The 16,324-nt window shown below is 60.1% G+C and overlaps 1 protein-coding gene across 7 annotated transcripts in view; it reads left to right on the top strand.

Annotated features, from left to right (window-relative positions):
- The window catches only part of LOC117647606 (segmentation protein cap'n'collar), a 64,989-nt gene that overhangs the window by 29,806 nt on the left and 18,859 nt on the right, over nucleotides 1–16,324 (top strand). For all 7 annotated transcript variants that reach the window (XM_034389449.1, XM_034389444.1, XM_034389447.1 and 4 more), the window contains exons 4-5: nucleotides 10,557–10,822; nucleotides 11,503–11,631. In XM_034389449.1, the coding sequence (XP_034245340.1) occupies nucleotides 10,557–10,822; nucleotides 11,503–11,631 (395 nt within the window). The remainder of the gene's footprint in view (nucleotides 1–10,556; nucleotides 10,823–11,502; nucleotides 11,632–16,324) is intronic.

Genomic DNA, 16,324 nt, shown 5'->3' with positions numbered 1-16,324 from the left:
CAAGGCGTCCGAGCAGGCCACATCCGCGGTGCCGATTCTGCACTGCACGTTCTGCACTGCAGACTTACAGTGGAAGGGTAGTCGCAACCCGGCGCGCTGCCTTGCCGCCGCGCGCCCAGGTTGGCTTTGTGTTTGTCGAGTCCCCCCTTAGTTGGCCGGCCTGCCTTTTAAAAACGCCCCGCCGTATTATCACGTTTGGCCGGATTGAAATGTCAGTGCGGTGGCTGCCGCCTGGCTGCCGCCTGGCTGCTGGCTGCCTGCGCCGGCCTCCCTGAATGGCCCCGTGATGAGGACATTGTGTGGCGACTTGGCGGTGCGCGGAGCCGCGGAGCGCGGCAGCATGCGCAGGCTTTCGTCGCTCTGTCTCTCTCGCACTCGCGGGCCGCGCCAGGCCGCGCCGCACGGGTGCGAGAGAGACAGAGCGACTGCCGCTTCCCCTCCAGTAGCCTTATGGCTCTTTGATTTGAACGGCGCGGCCGAGCCGCGGCGAGCCAATCAGAACCCCGACAACGAGCAGGCAGCAAGGCGGGCCGCGCCGACGACGCCGCCACGCCACTCTATCGGGCCGCGGGGCCGCGCGCAAGCACACCGTAAGCACGGCCTTGTCGCCGTCTCCCTCGCACCCCCACGCCCCGTGTGCGAGACAGAGAGAGAGAGAGAGAGAGAGAGAGAGAGAGAGAGAGAGAGAGAGAGAGAGAGAGAGAGAGAGAGAGAGAGAGAGAGAGAGAGAGAGAGAGAGAGAGGCGAAAACACTGTTCGAAATGTACCTCCAGGAGCTTCTAGACTGTTCGTGAGGGTCGGTTTTGCATCATGTTGGCAGCCCTGCTGCAGGCCGGCCGGACACGCCACTGCCAGTCTGAAATTGAAATCCTGGTCGGGGCTGCATGCTCGTTAATCGGGTAATGATTTCGATAGGGCGCCGCGTTCTCTTGTTGTTGTTGTTGTTGTTGTTGTTGTTGATTGGCGGGCGATATCGCACGCGTTCATCGGCGCCCCGCGGCGCCCCGCCATCGCGCCGGCGCGGGAATGTACCCTCACTGCAAGTGAAGCCATAACCTGGCGGCCATTTCGAAAATGTAATCTTTATTTTATTTGTATGAGAAAGTGGCCACGTGGTGTCAGTGGATCGGGGTTGGCAATGCAAGCGAATGCGGGCTCGTTGAATTGGATTATTTCATCCGCCTCGCCCCTCCCCTCTCCTTTTTCGATTCGGCTCGAATAATTTCGATTCTCGACAGGCAGGCCTCTCTGAGCAGGCCGAGGCCGAGCCAGGCCGCGCCGCCCCCCCCGACGGGGGATGTATTTTTCATCGCCCCTTCCTTCGCCCCAGCCCCAAGGCCTGCAGGCCCTCCCCGGTATCATTGAAGTAAAATGTACGAAGGCACCATCAATCTTCCGGTTCAAAAGGGAAGGGGAGGCCGCGCCACTCTCCCGCCGTCCGGTCCGTGTGTCTGTCCGTCGGCCTGTCCGTCGGCCTGTCGGGCCGCCGCCTCGGATTGGTGCCTGGCGGGCTGGCGGGCTGGCGGGCTGGCGCGCGGGGCACAGCGTTGCGGGGGGCGGCTGGAAGCGCGTCTCTCTGAGGACGGCCAATCCGGTGCCTCGCCGTCTTTGCGTCGCTTGCGTCGCCCCGTGCCGTCGGGCCGCGACAAGAGACTGGCAGAGACGCGGCGCGGATTCGACAGTCGCGACAGACACTGTGGAATCGACAGGGGCATTGCGGGCACTGCAAATCTCTCTATCAGGCTCTCTCTCTCTCTCTCTCTCTCTCTCTCTCTCTCTCTCTCTCTCTCTCTCTCTCTCTCTCTCTCTCTCTCTCTCTCTCTCTCTCTCTCTTTCTCTCTCTCGCGCGCGCGCGCGACGAAAACACTCGAAAGCACACTATTCGCGTCGCACCTGTCCGCCGTGAAGAGTCGGTGACAAGGCAAAGAGCGCTGCGCCTTGATTTGCATCCGCCAAGGGATGCCCCTTGTCTCGTGGATCCGCGTCATTCCGTTTCAGTCGTTCCTTTTCGTGTTTCCTGTTGATTTTGCCTCGGAAATTGGTCCTTGCGACCTCTTGCGACAATCCGAAATCTTCGTGAAGCATTCTATTCGACCTTCTTTTTGAGAGTTTTGTGTACTATTCCTCTTTTATCAAATACTGACTACTCTCTCTCTCCCCTACTTTTTCCTCTTTCCTCGTCCCTCTTCTTTATCTTCCTTTACTCGTCTGCTTTCATTTCATTTCCTCTTCTGCTTCTCCTCTTCCACGCGCTTCTTTCCTCCTCTCGTCGTGCTTCCACCCCTGGCGCGCCATGACTGGCACTGCCTGCACAGCGTTTGAAAACAGGGCCGACAGCAAGATCAATGGTATAGAAAGCGGTCTATGGCTGATCCCAATCCCGAGGGACCCCGTCGGACCCCGTCCGTCGGACCCCATGGGCTCCGAGGCCTTCCCCGACGCCGTCTCTGGACTGGCTGCGCGCGGCTCCGCCGAGGCTCCGCGCTCCGATCCCCGGCGGAGTCCTTCTCCACGTCCCTTCCGTGATAAGCCCGGCTAATGACATTTCTGTCAAAATATGATGAATGGCGAGAGGGACTTTTATTCGAGGCGAGCATTACCTGAATCCGGGATGGCGCGTCCCGGTCCGACGCGGTCCCCGGGGACGCTCCGCCCCAGTGCCTTGCCCAGTGCTGGGCCCTGGGCCCTCGGGCTCGGGGGATTTAGGACCGTGGCAACCGGGGCCGTGTTTGGAATACGAGGTGAGGCCCAACATGGCTTTCTGGCATTCGATGCGCCATTCGACGCGGCGTTTCAAAACACGCCCATGTTTGCCGCGACGAGCGAGTTGCGGGCTCTGTTGGTCTCTGTTCGGATTCCGGATCTTTTCAAAGCTGTTGACGCGTCATGAAAATTTTGTTGAACTCGCGCCCAAATCAGTTGATCATCTCCGTGGGATAAATTAACTCTATTAAATTAATTTGTTTCCCAAAAGTTTGTCTTGGTTGAAGATTACGCCTTTTTTGGATGCGTGTTTCATTTGGCAGTCGTCCTAAAGTCTCACGGTGTTCCTCCATGTTTGTCGAAACGATAGAAGCCGCGTCCGTCCCTAACTAGCCCATCGTCACGACGCTTTGTCTACAGCAGAGAGTCGTGTTTAGAGTCGGCGCCTCCCCGGCGTTTACACCTGACAAGCAGACTTGTTTGTGTCGGACCTTAATGTCCGGCGATGAAATTGAGATGTTTACTCGGACACTGTGCAGCCAGTCACCCAGTGCCTGGGCCAGGCAGGCACCGCCAGGCATCGGCCAGCAGGGCAGATGTTGTGGTGTCATGCCTGCCCCGCAGCGTCATGACAACTTGGCAGAGTTTTGAGGGAAACCCTTTGGCTAACAGGTGGCCTAGACGCACGCTAGACGGCCCAGTGCATCGACCCCTGGAGGTGATGTGCAAGTTTGACCTAGTCTATGTGCGAACACGTTGAGCCGGTGTGGCTGGGACGCCGCCGTGCTTCGAGACTCACGCAGGACCACGCACCCTGTTATGGCTAAACGCCTTGGGGGCGATGATGTATCATGGACCCAAAAGAGTTGCTCCAGAAACCACTTTTTAGCAGATATACCCTTACTTAAAAACACATCGAAAAGTACAAGACGCATTAAGGTGTCAGCCAGCTTTAAACCTCGCTTAGGTTTTCGGAGTAATGTGTTCATTTCCAAAGTTTTTCGGGAGAAGAAAGAGCTCAGCCTACAAAGAAATCCGCAACGTAAAGAAACTTGGATTTGCCTTTATGCAATTAAAGCAATTTACGTTAACGCTTCTTTTTTAACGGAAAAAGGAGTTTCCCCGCCTTTTTTTGTTGGTGGTCCCGACAGGTGCAGTTGAATGATCGCATTGAAGCAGAATCGGTTCGAGCAGGAAGCGGGGCAGGGTAGGGGTAGGAAGACTAGATCCTGCAGAACGCTTTAGTGACGGTTCGCGTTGTTGTGCTCGACTGTGCGTGGCGCTAGGCAGGCAGTGGCAGGGCCAGGCCGTGGTAGGCCCCCGCGTGGTACCCAGACTGTGACCCGACATCTCCAAATACTTTTCTTTGTCACGGCCAGGAAATTGCCTCCTTCGCGGTCGTGCTGTAGTTTGGCGCTCGTGTAAAGAACAAAGAATAGATTTTTCTTCAAAATAGTGTTTTCTTGTTTTTGTTTTGTTGTTAACGTTCACCGCCACCAGTATGTTGAAATATATTTCTAGTCTTTCCGGGTTCTGCTTAAAATGTCTTTTCTTCGCGGGGAAGGTGTCCGGGAAAAAAGGGCAATTTCATGACGGGACGGCCTGCGTGGCTCACCCCCCTAGTCCATCGTGACCAAGGTATGGATTGTCATAACCAGAATGCCTGTGATAAATGACTCGGGATGTGTGTGCGCGCGGGAGTGTGTGAGTGTGTGTGTGTTCATTTGGAACGAGGCTTTCCAGTGAAATATGGAGTTTGCTGTCCAGCCTTTTGTCTGGACCGCTTTTCTCTGCAATCCGGGCTTTCTGCCTAGTCATGAAGCTGTGATCAGATTCAGGGCAGGTATGCCAGAGATCCGTTACTATATTGGTCTGTCCGAATTTTGGAAAGGCTGCACACGGCACAAGGCTGATAGTCTGTTTTGTTATTTCACGTTTTGCGCGCATCTTTGCGTCGGATTCGAGGAACTAACTCCTTGATAGATAGCAAATGCCGATAAGGCTGCTTCTGAGGAGAGATTAGAGCAGGCAATCTTCTAATTCGGACCCAAACCGGATTGCTCAACCACTTTCGCCCTATAGACTTCTGCCCTCAACTGCCCGTTTTCCCCTCTCGTAGTATTTTTCCGTGGACCTGAATCATTCCAGCACCAGCGTGCCTCAACTCGATCTGGGGCCCGTCTGGGGCCCGCACCTGTTATTGTTGCTAGGTCCGTCCATGCAGGCTGGCTGAAGCTGGCCGCCGGCTCGGTCTGGCCGCCTGGCACTGTCCTGGTTGGCTGCTCGGTCTGTCCGGCCCCAGCCTCGGCCCCTAATGCCCCTCGGCTGCCTTCGGCCCGGAGATCCTTTGGAGATGTGTTGTTGAGAGCTTTTAAAATGGCGGCGGTCCTTTTCAAGGGGCCGTGCCGTGTGGCCGTGCCGTGGCGTGCTGACATCTTCATGGTTCCTCCTCCGGCAGCCTGCCAGGGTTCAACACCTTTTCAAGTGACGTCCCGGAGCGCCTTCCTGCCTGCAGGCCTCTCTGCAGGTCTGCCTGCTCTCACACGCTCAACCTCTCGCGTTCAGGAATTTCATTATCGGACCGTGCAGTTTAATTCTAGGTTCTGCCTGGAAATGTATCGTCCTGAAAGAAAAGGAATTAGGAATTCCCATTTATCCCTATTTAGAACCAACGTTTTCAATTTCCCGACAATAAATGCTAAGTCGCGCTGAAGACGTTTCCTTCCGTCTCCGATAAAGTTTGGATGTTTATTTTAGCAGGTGGTCGGTGACCTACGGAGAGGCACTCCGGACGTGTTTTTCCAAAATTACTCTATGATTGTCACCTCTATTATCTCTGGCGAATAGGGCAGGTGTGTGCCTGCCGGCGTCGGTGTTTGTTTAGTAAGCTTCTTGGCTGCTGGCGCAGTGCTGGCGCTGTCGAGGCGAATTGTGGCCGAATATTTATTTACGAAACACACGCACTGCACTGGCAGGTTGCCGTGGCTCTTGTTTTCGGAGTCGGGACTTCGCGCCACTCTGTGTGTGTGTAGCCATACATGGCAGCGCGCTCCGGAAGCAGTAAACCGCAAGAATAAGTTTAAAATACAAACAGTTCTTACACTAAAATATTTGTTGCTCGTTAATTTAATTTTTGAGGATATCTAAGACACATCTTATGCGACCACCGTATCCCGAAAAAATGAATTCTTAGTCCTGCTCAAACGCACCTTATACTTGTGCGAGGCTCCGTGCAGGAGCAAAGAAACGCCATTTCTTTCGTATAGAAATGGGTAAATTTGAAACGCCAAAGGCGCACAAACATTTTAGAGCGTGTTCGTGTTTCGGATGTCCGTCCCAGCTCCAGCTAACCGCCACGGCAGTCTGGCAACACTGTCGCTTCCCAGACAGCTTTTAAACGCCGCCCGCAAACTTGTGTCGGTGTGTAGTGATCCTGATGAAGCACTTTGGCTGACCCAGTGGTACAAGTTGCACTCTCACGTGACGTTGTGGATCGGCTTGGTGCGCGGCGGCGGCACGTCCCCTGTCCAAATGTTTGTTTACCCCGTGATACGCGTGATACGCCTGTTGAGCCGGCGGTAGCGCCATTATTTATTCAGGGACCGATATCGCCAATGAAGGGAGTTGAGCCTTTGGCTGAATCGCGTGGCTGCGGTGCTGCCTCAAGTGAGGTTATGTCGGGCATGACATTTTGGCGCCAGTGGACGCAGTTTGAGTCGCCACTAGTAGGGTTGAGGAAAATCAAATGCCTGCTGACTCGAATCTGTCTGTATAGGCCTAACAGCGTTGATGATGATGATGATGGAAATGGCTCACTAAGAGAAATCCGCTACGGATCCGCCGTGGATCCCATCTGCAGCGCACATATTCTTCAATCAATGTGCCACTCTGACTTTCCTGTTCTGCGCGAAGGCCTCATTTTGGAGTGGTGTCGGTCACGCCGTAAGCCGCGTACAGCAAGGCCACAGATTGGACACAGATTGCCGATGATTACGCGGAAAGATGATTGGTGTTCGCCAAAGAACATCGACGGGTCCTAGAAACCAAGTCCGACACTGATTTGGACTTTTCCCGATCGGTGATCGGCTTGCAAGGCAAAAAAGTGTGCGTCTTAGCCGGCTTCTGTCTGTCTGGCGGTGGAAAAGTGTTGAGTGAGTCATTGCGCGGGGGCGCGCTGTCGGAGTCTTCCAGCGCGAATAAGGGAAGCGGCATCTTGATTCGCGTTTCCATGTACGTCCGGCCGTCTTGCGCCTCCGCCTTCTGGCGGGCTCGGCTCGTCAAAGCCCCTCCGGGCCTCTCTCTCTCTCTCTCTCTCTCTCTCTCTCTCTCTCTCTCTCTCTCTCTCTCTCTCTCTCTCTCTCTCTCGTGCGGGGCCCCGGTACCGCGAGTGCGACAGAGACGCGGCGACGAAAGCGCTGTCCGGAATCAGCCTGCTGGGCCCCATCAAAGTGAGGCGGAGGGGACGGCCGCCTCCTGGCTGGCCTGGCTGGCCGGGCTGGCGGGGCTGGGCTGGCGGGGCCTGCGTGGGCCAGCCTCCCCGCCACACCCCCGGCCGGCCCGGGAACAAAACATTTTACCTCAATTGGGAATGTGACGTTGCACAAAATGCTCGCCTTCCCTACGCCTTTCCGCCCCGCCCGCGCGCTGCTGGGCTGCCTGCCTGCCTGCCTGGCTGCCTCCCTGCCTGCCCGCCTGCCTGGCTGCCCGCCTGCCTGGCTGCCTCCCTGCCTGCCCGGCTACGCTACGGGCTCCGAATCCCCTCGAGTGTCTTTCCCATTAGGGACGAGAATGGGGAAATGCGGCGGCAAAGTTATTACAAAGACTTGTTAATTTGAAAATTCGCGCTGCCGGGGGGTAATGAATGATGCCATCGACGGAGAGGGGGATGGGGGAGCGCACGAGCACGCGGAATGGCAGGAATTTCGGTCCATCGAATTTGGAACGCCGCGCGGTGCGGCGTGGCGTGGCGGGGTGAGGCATTCCCACCGAGTTTGCCGGCTCGTGTGCCACTAGTACTACGACCACGCGAACGCGGCTCCGTACAGTATATACCTCTGTGAGTGTGTGTGCGGGCGGATGCGGCCCCGTTACAAACCGAATGCCGGCCCGGTCCCACCCGCACGGCCGCATGGCGCCAAAACGAGTGCGCGCCTTTGTTGCCCCATATGACGAGACTCGGAGACCGTTGAGACCGAGAGCGACCCGCCGCGGTCCCAGTGGTCCCACCCGCACGGCCGCATGGCGCCAAAACGAGTGCGCGTCTTTGTTGCCCCATTTGACGGGACTCGGAGACCGTTGAGACCGAGAGCTACTCGGCGAGGTTGGGGCGCGGGGCTGCGACCTTTCGGGCCTTTGGGGCCTTTCGGACTCCAATCTGGCCGTCATCGGGATCGCTCTGACCCTCACACGGCGGCCTGGCCGCGGACGCGGGGCGCTTCGCCTCGTGGGAGGTGGACGTGTTGACGCCGACCGCGATGGGGAGTAAGATATCCGGGGGCCGGTAGTCGTCGCTCCGAGGATTAGGGCCGCCTAATGCGGTCAGAAGGAATCCTCCGACGCCGTGGTCCGTGGTCCCTGGTCCGTCGGCCGGTTGCCTAACCGTCGACTTCCTGCATGTCCTGCCGGCCCCGCGGCGCCGCGCTCGCTCGGCTCGCAGTGGCGTGGTGGGGGCAGCACAGCCAGCCGGGCCGGGAAGGCAGCGCCGCTCGCCCCGCCCACCCGGCCATCCCCACCGCCCCGCCCCGCCCCGCCCCGCCGCGCCCCGCCACCATCTCGCTTAATTACGAACCCGGCCGCCATCTTGTTTGGACCCCATGGGCCGTTCATTAATTATTTTGACCGTCTAGGTCGAACCTTGGGCGGGTTGCGGCGGGGCTCCCACGGGCCGCGGCGCGGCGTGGTCGCTCGGCCGGGACCCCTGGGCGGGGCGGGACCCTGGGTCGTTCGGAGAAGCCCACGCCGTGATAGCGGCTCCGAACGCCTTGTTCTGCCTGATGGTGATTTCGTTATTGACCCCCAGGGCCCGCGGGAGGCCAAGATGGTGTCCATGGAGGCCTGCTCCAGCCGCGCGCGTGCGCCGGGGAACAATGCTATCTGGAACATCCGGAACATGTTAGATTGAAACTCCTGGCAGGCTGGCGGCATCTGTTGAGGCAACCAACTTAACCGAGCTAAAGTCTCGTGCAGTGAGTGGGCCTCAAGTTCTTTCCGGTTACGTACTCGGGACTCATTTTGAGACCGTCCTGGAAATTAAACCAGATTCTAAGACAGAATGATACGTGCCGCTCGTTCGAAGTGTACATCCATAGTCGCCGTCGTGGTTTTGATTCGAGTCTTGTTGGAGAAAAATCTAGTCCCCGCGCTGTGTCCCGCCGAACTGGTGCCCCTGCAGCGCCTGCAGCAAGAGTGAGGCTTTGTCTCTCTCTTTCGTAGGGGAAATTGAATATGGGGCGCTGCGATAGCCTTGCCTTGGTTGCCGTCGGTGTGGTCCGCCCTTTGTGCAGCTCTCTCTCTCTCTCTCTCTCTCTCTCTCTCTCTCTCTCTCTCTCTCTCTCTCTCTCTCTCTCTCTCTCTCTCTCTCTCTCTCTCTCTCTCTCGCGGGGCGCGCCGTAGGGGTGCGAGAGAGAGAAAGGGACCCGCCTTGGGCCGCGGCGATTGTCTTTCTCGCATTGTGCCATTGAGGCTCTGTAATTAAACTAGACCGAGGGCGCCGCCGCCACGCCGCCAAGTCTAGGCCGCTGGCAGCGCAGCCCAGGCAGTGCCTCCAGTGGTGCCGCGGCCAGCGGCCAGCACACTGATTCCGAGAGTCGTTTTCGTCGCTCTGTCTCTCTCGCTCTCATGGGGCGTCCCGCATAGGTGCGAGAGAGACAGAGCGATGAAACGACTCTCGGAATCAGTCGACAGCAGGCGCTGCGTTTTTCTTTCGATGAAGCAGCCGGGCGGCGTGGGCAGTGGAGGGAACAGACCACGACTGGTCCATGTTAGAAATATTTTGAACCACTGTCCTTCAGTTTCATTCACAGTTTGGTCTCTTAATTTTTTTTCGTCGCCCCTGCACTTTGGGAATGCGGGCTCTGCCCTCAGCAGACCAATTCCAAAGAGAGCGTCGCTCGGTCTCTGTCGCACTCACGGCGTGCCGGAGCTCCGCTAGCGGGGGTGCGAGAGAGCGACGGAGGGACGCGTTGCGTGCGCAGGGCTCGCAGGGCTGGCAGGGCTGGCAGGGCGCAGAGCTGGGGGCAGACAGCAGGGTGGAGCCGCTCGGCCGCGCGGCGTGTCTGGTCGGGAAATTGAAATTTATCGCGTCGAGGAGGGGAAGGACAAGGGAGGGGGAGGCATGGGCATTGCGTGGAACGAAACCGGCACCCGGCTGTGCCTGGCTGTGCCCCTCCCCCTCCCCCCGGCCCCTCGCCCTGCGGGCGGGCCTAGCACGGCCAGCACGGCACCCCCGGTGCGTGAGATCGTCGGCCGCCGCACCGGCCATGTTGGCTACACTGTAGGCAACAGTGTCGCGCCGGTCGCGCCGCGGCTTTCCGTTTTCAACCTCGTGGCTGTGGGTGTTGACGTCCTCCGCGGCGGTTGGGCCCGCGGGAAACGAGGGAAATCCTTGCGGGCGTCGCTTTCCGCTCGGAAAAGCGTGCGTCCGGGAAAACCCCGGCAAAGGGGAATGCGGCGCGTCGTGGCGGCGGTGTCGCTTCTAGTGTGCCGAATCGCAGTGAATGACGGCTGGCGTGGCTGGCGGTGCCGCACAGTGTGCCGGCGGGGCGGCCCAACATGGAGCCCCACCCCCGCCCCGCGCCGCCCCCGCGACGTGCCATCGCGATAACAAGATTAATAACCTCTCCTTGTGCGTGCAGGGGAGTACGTGGTCGCCGCCGGGTCGGACTCCGACGCTGACCCCCAGAGCTCCGGGGCGAGGGCCTCGCCGTCGTCGTCGACCTCGTCGCTGGCCTCGTTCGGCCGCCGGCGCCATGACGACGCCACGGTGCCCGACCTCCACTACGACGGCGACGTCTCGGACCACAGCCGCCTGTCGTCGGCCAGGTCCACGGCCTCGGCCTCCTCGTCGTCCAACGTCCAGGAGGACTTCCCGCTCGACGACGACCCGCTGCGGCTGTTTGAGGTGAGTCGAGTTGGATTCGGGTGGAAAATCAAGTCGCGGCAACTCTCGCCGGGGCCCGGGGACGCACCTGGGCGTCGACCGCCCCACAGTGGGCCAGAGGACCGGCGGAGGCGGCCAAAACTCTAGACGCGTTTTGAGCTCCAGAGTCGCTAAACAGGACTCGAACCGAACCTGTGACCCCACCAATGGATTGCTCTCCGAACGAGGAATCCATTGGTGGGGTCACACGTTCGGTTCGAGTCCCATTTAGCGACTCTTCAGCCCAAAACGCGTCTAGAGTTTTGTCCGCCTCCACCGGTCTTCTGGCCCACTGTGCGCCCGTCGACGCGGACGTGGGAAGCGAGCACGCGTATTGCGCCCGGGATGGCCACTTTCTGGAACTACTCGTGTGAGAAAATCGTGACAGCAAATTGCGGCGGCGAGAGCAGGGACCCCACGGCCCGTCCGTCGGTCCGTCCGTCCGCTCGTCGTACCCGCAGGCCCGTACGGCCGCCGCGCCGCCAGGAAGCGTCCCTCTCTCTCTCGTACAGATTGCACACTGTCGGAATATTCTTCGTTCAAAAAAGTCAACCGATATTCAATTTCTGAAAAATAACATAAAATGTGAAAATGCCGCTTGAAACAACATAGGTTTATTTTGGGAAGCTGTCTGAATTTATTTTCTCTCGCCGCTATTTCAGCTGGAGGAGGACGCGTTTTCGCCCGACTTCAACCACGACGAGCTGGACCTGCTGACGCAGTTCGGCGGCTTCGGCGACCTCATGGACGAGGACGCAGACGACGAAGCGGAGGCGCGACCGCGGGCAGCGGTGAGTACGACATGATGTGTGTTACCGTTACCCAGTAGCAGCAAACGTCGCTCTGCCTCTGTCGCACCCCCGGGACGCACAGTGGGTCAGAAGACCGGTAGGCGCTTTTTGAGCTCCAGAGTCGCTAAATGGGCCTGCGAAAGCGAGAGTCCATCTCCTCGGGGTGGCTCTGCGACGCTCTGCCGCACCATTCCGAACACTGCTTTCTTCGCGCTCCGTCTCTCTCGCACCCTCGGGGCGCACGCCGTAAGGGGTGCGAGAGAGACGGAGCGACGAAAGCACACTGTTCGGAACGAAACTGCCGGCCGGCCGGCCAACCTGCCCAGGCCTAGCCAGGCCGAGGCGCACTCTCACGGGCAGCAGGTCCCGCCGCAGCCTTACCGTGTAGGGTGCACTCTGGGGACCCTTTTTGGCGGACCGGGATCCTTGTGTGTGTGTGTGTGTGTGTGTGTGTGTGTGTGTGCGTGCGTGCGTGTGCGTGCTTTTGTCGGCTGGCCTGCTCACCGGACTCCTTTGCCGCGGTGGCCGCGCCGCCTCTGGGCCCAGTGTCTGGCCCCGCGCGCCGCCGCCTGCCGGCCGAAGAGCGTCGTCTCGTCGCTCCGTCTCTCTCGCACCCCCACGGGACGCCCCGTGAGTGCGACAGAGACGGACGGCGACGAAGCGCGACCCCTCGGAGTCGGTCCGGTGTGTGTATGATCATTAATTAGTGAGTGACACGCTGACGTTTCCTTGCCTTTCGACTTTCTTTCGACGCGGACAGGCGGCGCACCGGCACCGTGCGCCACAACACGCACACAGCTCCCCGGGGGAGGGCCCAGGCCCCGGGCCCCCGCAGCCCCGCAGGGCCCGCAGGGTGTCCGCTGCACTGCGGTGGCGGCGGACGCGGAACAGGGCGACTGGGCCGTGGGACACAACCCATTAGCGGTTAAAATTTTTTAAGAAAGAGGAAAAAATTAATTATAAAGACATTTATTAGTACAAACAATTTAAATTAAAAAGAAATTGTGAGGATTTCTGGCAAATCACGTGATTGTTCAGTCTAGTACCATATCGCTTGCCTTCTTTGCGCCAATTTTCATATAAGCAATGCACTCCCACCAAAAAAAAAAAATTAAAAAAAAAAATTAAAAAAATGTGTGAAATTGATGGTGTTGCTTGATGATGTGTGTCTCCGCGTCGCTCGGCGTGCACGGCACTGCACACACACACACAGATGACGGCTTCATCGCGCGGCATCGCGCAGCACGGCGTGGTCGTCCCCTTCCGCAGCACGCCGCCATGATGGGGGATTAACAATAATTGCCGAGAGTGAGAGAGAGACGCGGGGGGGATAGGAGCGCGCGGGGAGGGGAGGGAGAGAGAGTATGAGGGATAGACGGGGGATAGACAGAGGAGCAGGGAGGCCGCCGCATCAGCAAGCGATGCGGCTGTGTGAGTGCGCGCACGTTAGATTAGAATTGAAAAAAATAGATCGTTGTGATCATTTTTGTGGTGTAGAATGGTATTCATTGAGATATTATAGTATTTTGATATTTTTGACATTACTACAATCTTTCAATAGTGAGAAGAAACCAGAACACCTTAACAAAGTAGTTTTAAATTATTATTTTTTTGTGTTTTGGTTAGTACCCGCGTCGTGCCTTTCTGTTTTGTCTTCCTTCTTTTTTCAAGTTGACTTTTCCGTGGCCGCTTGTCCGCTCGGCCGGGCGGTCGTGGCTTGCCCCGGTGTGGGCGGGACCCTTGCCGCCGGGGGGCTCAGTCGGGGGGCTTAGGGCGTCTGTCCGAGGGGCCGCGGGGCCGAGGCTGTCCAGCGGGGAATTGGGGTCGCCAGGACTTGGTGAAATGAGGAAGCCGAGAAGTGGGTGTCCAAAGCCGCTGGCTAATGGTGGCTAAAGTCCCGCGAGAAAAGCTCGCCCAGCCAGCCGAGCCGCCTAAGTGCCGACGTCGCCGTGCTGTCGCCGCGCTGCGCTGACCGTTAACAATTTGGCCGCCGTTTCGAGAAGCACTACGTACCCTGTCGACGAAAACGCGACCTCTCGGCATTTTCGACCGCATTTTTCAGAGTACGGCTGTACGTACGGACTGATTCCGATCGCGGCGTCTCTCTCGCGCCCCTGCCCGCGAGTTGGAGCGAGAGGCAGAGCGACGACACGGCCGTCATCGCGCTGCTTCGCTTCGCGTGTGGCCAATCCATCGGGGCGGATCCGGCTTCACAGTGTGGGCGCGCCTCGCGCGTTTCGGTCCGTGGCGGTCATTTCGGTCGTGGTTTCGGAGCGGCGGGGCGGCCCCGCTGCGCGCCACTGTAATGGAGCGCGGCCTGCTTGTTGACAGTGAGCAATGCCCCCGGCGCGCGGCACCGCCCCGGCACCGCCCCGTGAACGGCGTCATCGCGACCCTCTCGCTATTCACGTCTCGTTGGCACCCCTGCAGGCTCCCCTCCACTCGAGCACCCCGATTACCCCCACTCTCCCTAATGGTGTGCGGCCGCGTCGCGCCGCCGCGATCCCCGGCGCCGTGATTGTGGCGGCCGGGGTCGATAAGCCGACGGAAAAGGCCAGGAACCCGGGACTCGAACCGCCGACCTGCGAGTTGGCGCGCCGCCCCCTTACCGCCGCGGCCACCGCGCCGCCCGGAAATTGTGTGGGAAATTGGTCGGCCTGCGGTCTGAAAGCCGCGCAGTCCGGGGGGAAAGCTACCCCCGCGCGGCGCGGCGACGGCGGCGGCGTCCGGGCGCCCAATTTGGCCCCCCTTCCCCCCGGGCCGCCCTGCCGGGGAAAATATTTGGCTTGGCTAACTGTCGGGCCAATTTGTGGTCCCGTGGTCACGACGTGGACGGTGCCGCCGCGGAGCCGCGCGGCCCATTGCCTAACTAAGTGTCCGGGCCTGGGACTCTCTGGGACGCGGCGACGCGGCCGGACCACGATTGTGACGATTTCTCTCGGACACCGCGCGGCGCCGTGCGTTACAGTACACTGCCAAAAGTGGAGACGAAGGGAGGCGAAATTGGCAGTGGCGTCGTCGTCGTGCGCTTTACGGACGGTCCCCGGGTCCCGGGTCTTGGAGACTTGAATGCAAGGCGTCGGCCCGGCGGAGAGGGCGGAACTCTGGGGCTTAGAAATTAATGATGGTCCTGGAGGCTCTCATCCTCGCGGTGCCGCCCCACCCCGCCCCGCCACGCCGCGCCCCGCCGCGCCCCGCCCGGCTCCACCTGGGCCAGCAAGGCGCGCCGGAGCAGCACGCGGGCACTACACCATCTAGTTTTCTCGCCTGCAGGATGCGGGGCCGGCGAATCGAATCTGGGAATCGACTTTGTGGCGGGGCTGTGCGGGGCGACGTGTGGGGCGCCGCTCCGCCGGGGGTGCAGTCTGCGCTAGCTATAGCGTGGCCGCGAAAGCGATCCCGTACAGTGGCCGGATTGATATCGCCGAGTCCTCGCCGTCGGGCTGGCCCTGGGCCCTGGGCCGCGGTGGCCGCGCGGAGTCAAAGCCACGCAGGACACAAAGGAGGTCCTGCTGCAGGCCCCGCCCCCGGCCGCCATTGGCCGCGGCGCGCTGCCCTAGCTGCCCCCACCCCGCCCACTTTTGTCCTGGTGGCCGGCGGGCCCGGCGCGCCCGGCGCGCCTGGAACGAAACGCGAAGCAGGCGAAGAATGCCTGTCGCTGCGCTGGCTGCGCTCCCCCAGTGGGGGACCCCCACCCGGCCGGCCGGCTCGGCTCCGCCCCGGCGCGCGCGGCCCGGCTGCGCTCGCGACGCCGCTCGGCTCGGCTCGGCTCGGCTCGGCTCGGCTCGGCTCGGCTCGGCCCGGCGGCGCTGGCCGCGCTGCCTGCGAGGCGGCGGCGCTGCCTGGCCTGGCCCGGCCGCGGCGCGCCTCCAGTCGCGATCGTCGATGCCCGGGATGCTCGTCGAGGCCGCGCGCCGCAGCGTGGCCGCCGTCGCGTTCCTGCTCCTGCCGCCCCGGACCCGAACCCGGATTACGCCCGTCTAGGAGCGGCCCAGTGCTTAGTGATGTGCGAAGTGATGTCCCGGTGGCATGGCTGGCCCAGTGAGGCGAGCGGCACGGCTCTGGCCTCGGCCTCCGCGCCGACCGCCGCGACCGCCAAGATGGTCATGAGTGTAAGTGTGTGAAGTACGCCCACCGCCCCGTTTTGGATTAACATGTTCTACGACCGATGCCGGGAAGAGGCTTACTGGAGCGGGCCGCAGCGTTACGCACCCGCAGAGGTAGGCGGACACACGACCACGACCTCGGGGGAGAGGGGGAGGGGGGGCACTTCCGGGACCCCGACCTTCCTGGCGTGGGGTCGGAACCACCCCGTCTGTCTACGTGAAAACAAGGACTCTGGTTGGACAAGAAGAGACTGATTGTGTGGACATTTACAAGGAAGAAGAATATTTGCATCTTTCTCCAGTGTGTGTGTGTGTGTGTGTGGCGTTTTTCTACGACATCGGCACGCGCCACGCGCACACCTCGTGACACCTTTACCTGCTGTGGGATGCAGGGTGCTCGAGTGGGGCGAGTGTATGTGTGTGTGCATGGATGCATGTGTGTGTGCGTGTGTGTCCGTTTGGGCGTAAGCACACGGCACACACCGCACGGCTCCGGACATTAGGCAAAAGAGCCCCCAGTAAAGCCTGCTAACGGGTCCGCAGGACAGTAATAGCCCATGAAACGGGCGGCCGCGTGCATGGCCATC

Source organism: Thrips palmi, unplaced genomic scaffold (genome assembly GCF_012932325.1).
Source record: "Thrips palmi isolate BJ-2018 unplaced genomic scaffold, TpBJ-2018v1 HiC_scaffold_2, whole genome shotgun sequence".
NCBI classification, from domain to species: Eukaryota; Metazoa; Arthropoda; class Insecta; order Thysanoptera; family Thripidae; genus Thrips; species Thrips palmi.
The sequence above is the reverse complement of the archived record's forward strand: the minus strand, read 5'-3'. Positions and strand labels throughout refer to the sequence as shown.